Source organism: Austrofundulus limnaeus, unplaced genomic scaffold (assembly GCF_001266775.1).
Source record: "Austrofundulus limnaeus strain Quisiro unplaced genomic scaffold, Austrofundulus_limnaeus-1.0 Scaffold671, whole genome shotgun sequence".
Classification (NCBI taxonomy): Eukaryota; Metazoa; Chordata; class Actinopteri; order Cyprinodontiformes; family Rivulidae; genus Austrofundulus; species Austrofundulus limnaeus.
In genome coordinates this window covers 114,044-117,945 of record NW_013953073.1, presented here as the reverse complement: position 1 = coordinate 117,945, position 3,902 = coordinate 114,044, and the positions used below count along the sequence as shown (strand labels likewise).

At 40.6% G+C, this 3,902-nt stretch overlaps 1 protein-coding gene across 1 annotated transcript in view; it reads right to left on the bottom strand.

The window, feature by feature from the left end:
• Positions 1–1,010: 1,010 nt before the first annotated feature.
• The window catches only part of itih6 (inter-alpha-trypsin inhibitor heavy chain family member 6), a gene marked incomplete in the record, with an annotated part of 24,389 nt that continues 21,497 nt past the window's right edge, over positions 1,011–3,902 (bottom strand). Inside the window, 1 exon segment of the mRNA XM_014027668.1 lies at positions 1,011–2,696. Coding sequence (XP_013883122.1) covers positions 1,072–2,696 — 1,625 coding nt within the window.

The window sequence follows — 3,902 nt, the reverse complement described above, 5'->3', positions numbered from 1 at the left end:
TCATTCAGCATCACAACATCCTAACTGTGACATATGGGAATATCCATATTATAACTCCATCCATTTTCTGTACACGCTTCTTCCTTTTCAGTTTTTCTCAATTTAAATGCATTCTTTCAAGAAACGCTTGGACTTTAATCCTGAATCTGCTTTAATATATTCTCCTTTCAGTAGCAATGAAATCATTTACAAGATGTCATTTTTCAGTAGATAATTGGCAGAACTGCAGCCCTGTTTGATCACACTGTTTCAGGAACAACAGGTGTTCTACCCAAGTCAATTACTATGCCAGAGGGAAAAAAAATAAACACATAGCACACTGCCAGGGCCTGTTAACACTACTTCAGCAAAAGAAAAAGAAAAACTTGAACTTTAGGAATAATATTAATGCTGCTTTACCAGTTTGAAAAAAATAAAAGCCACTCACCACTCCAAGACCTGTTTTTCTGTCTTTGAGCCAGCATGTTTGTCTTAGAAACATTTTGAGGAGGAAACTTAATAAATAAATCAACCAACAAACTCCAAACTCAAAAAGTTTTTTTAAATGAACTGTTTAAAAAACCTTTTGCTAAACTATTCAGGCCAAAATTTTTCATCTTCACTTCCAACAAATGTACCGAGCATGACTCTCTGTCAGCACTGTCTTCAACACACCAACAAGTCTTTTCCCAGCTGGGTTTGCTAAAGCTCTCTTCTGAACCCTAATATGTGCTTCATATTGGATTTAGATATTAAACCTTAATCCAGTCAGGCAGACATTCACATGGGAATTGCTTATTATTATTTCAAGTGATGAAAATGCTTTTTTTAAAATATTTGTAGTGGGATTTTGTTACTTTTATTTGCATAACAAGGTCACATTGGACTAAGAATTGGGAGGGAGGAGGGTTGTAGTTGTTACTTTGGTTAAAAATAAAAATTGGTTTGGAGACATCTCCTGTTTCTGCCACTTTAGTAGTTTTATTCTGGAAATATAGTTGTTTTAATGATTGAAGATCCATCCATCCATACATCCATCCATCCATCCATCTTGTTAAGAGGACAGGAAATTGACACACGTGTCCAAACTGACTAAGGTGTGAGGTGGATCCACTGCACCACAAACAGGATGGTGTGTAACTCACCCTGGACCCCTGCTGCTTCCCAAAAGCCCGTCTCAGCAGTTACACCAGGCATAGGAACAAAGGTACCTGACAGCAAGGTGGCAATGCTCAGGTCAGGGTCTGAGTTAGTGGTGTTGTTTGTCACAGCTGGAGCTGCAGCTGGGAGGAGAGAAGTGAGAGCAGACAGCTTGTGTGGAACACTCCTGGGTTGATGAAGATCTGGGGCTGAGGTGGTGGTCTCTGTCCCTGAGATAGCAGGGGGAGTTGTCCTCACAGGACTGACATGTTTGGTGGATGTTTCTCCATATGGGACTCCAGAGTCAGTACTGGAGCTGCGTGCTGGTGAGGCGCTGGTACTAAATGTTAGCATACTTATAGTTGTTGAGAGGGTGGCATTTGGTGTCAAACTGGAAACTCTTCCAGGTGAAGGAGGTTGTGCTATTCTTAGAATATTAGGCCAAGCTGAGGGTATCTTTCCAGATGAAGGAGGAATGACAGCATTTGGAGAATCAATCGGCTTTTTCCCAGAAAATGATGCTGGGGGAGTTCTGATGTGGGCGGGGCTTGAAGTTGCGTTTACTTTCCTGGATGACACTATATTTGATCCAGACGTTGGCAAAGAGTTCTTTTTTCTGTTCAGGGTGTTTGTGGGTGGGCGAGGAGGGTTGGGTTTGTATTTGTTAGCACTGCGGTTCGAGGTCAAAGCAGGCTTCTTTGCAACACTTTCAGCTGATAACTTGGTGGGAGCCATGGTTGCTGCTGTGGCTGAAGTGCCAGAAGTCATGGGTATTGTTGTCGTTGGAGTGTGAGCTGCTTCATCTGCATCAGGCTTCACAACAACTAAAGAGGTGACTGGGGTTACAAAGTTATATTTGAGGGAAAGATTGGTTGCTTTGTCAGTCAGTAGCTTTAGAGTTGCAGGGTCAGTTTCATTCAGTTTGGCGAGGAGCAGCTCTTTGATGGTGAAGTACGCCCAAAGACGATGCACAAAGGTAGACATCCCTTCTAATCCCTCCAAACAATCCACAGAGCTTGCAGCTCGGTTTTCTGTTGAACAGGAAATAGGAACACCATTCTCCAACTTTATGTGCTGTTTTGAATCTACAGCTGATAACGACACCTTAAAGTCTCCGATCCCAGGTTTGACCCTCCCTGCTACAACCAGCTCAGATCCTTGGAAGTAGTTTGGAAACAAAGAGTGGGTGACATCAAAGGCCTGATCATCCAGGTAAGTCAGCTGGACGTCTGACAGCAGAGGGCTGGCCACTTCATCGTAGAAGCCTTTTAGCTGCAAAGCTGCGTCTGCATCTTCGTACACCAACCTGGCTACACCTCGGTTCTCCAAAGCCAGACGCTTCAGAAGGAGAAAATCTGCGTCGTCACCAAAGGCCAGGCCGAAGAGAGAGGCTGAGCCTAATGCCTTCTTGGCATTATGGAGGATTGTGTCACCAGATGTTTCTCCGGTGGTTGCTTCCCCATCTGTGAGAAAAATTATGAGAGGAACTCGACGGGGAGCAACGTGGCTGGAGGATCCAGAGGATGAAGGGTTGATGAGCTGAGCAGCAGACAGCAGAGCTGCATTAATATTGGTCCCTGAGACAAAACAGTGGACAGTGAAGACAATTAACAATAAATTCCATGAAGTTTCACTGAAAAAGTGTTTTTACCTTTGAAAAATTCCACATTTTGTTACAACCATGAACTTCTTTAATGGCATTTTAGAGTGAGGGTTAGTGTTAAGTATAGACAAACAAAGATACTAATGAATGAGAAGGTAAAATTATAGGTGGTTTTATTTTTTTGTAATGTAATGCTTTGAAAATCTCATTGAGCCATGTTCAATCCATTGTTCATGTATAATATGATCTCATGTATAATACCATCTCATGTATAATACAATCTCATGTATAATACGACCTCATGTATAATACGATCTCATGTATAATACGACCTCATGTATAATACCATCTCATGTATAATACGGTCTCATGTATAATACGATCTCATGTATAATACGACCTCATGTATAATACGACCTCATGTATAANTATATACTTTTGTGTTCTCCAATCTCAACTGCAGGACAAATTTAAATTTAAATATTCCAAAAGCAAAACCAGCTGGATTGTTGCAGGTTCATCTTTAAACGTACGTGCATATAAACACTATCATAACTTTCTGCACTTCTTTGTTCTGCTTTTTTTTCCTGTAAATGAAGAAAAGTCTCTATGGATGAAATCAGAGCAACAGGATGAAGGAAGCAGGATTTCAAGTCAACATAACAAAGTGTCCCATTGTCTAGCTCACTCTGACAGCTCTGCAGGGAGAGAGAGAGAAAATAGCTTGGCTCTGCTTTCCAAGAAAATGCCAACACACTGTGAGATGGACCAATATGTTGTCCAAATAAATAAAATGTCAACCAAATAACAAACCAAGAAGCATCTGTTGCCATTACCTTGACACTTTTCATTTCTGCAAATTAGTCATGTGTTCGAATAGGAAATGAATAACAGTCAGTCAGCCTCTGCAGGAATCACTGATCATTATGTTCCAGAGCAGCAGAGACAACCTTTATTTTTCAGAGAAGAGAGACTTCCTCTTAAAAATGTGGATTGTTTATTTTTTATTATTATTTTATGTTCTTTAAATCCAGACTTTGTTGTACAATTTATGACTGAAACAGCAGAATCTCTGCAGTATTTTAACACTTGTTTTAGGAAACTATTTTTCTTTCCTTCCCAAAAGTCAAACTGTTTAAAACGTTTCTGGGTCATGATTTCTCAGGTTTCAAGGTTGAAG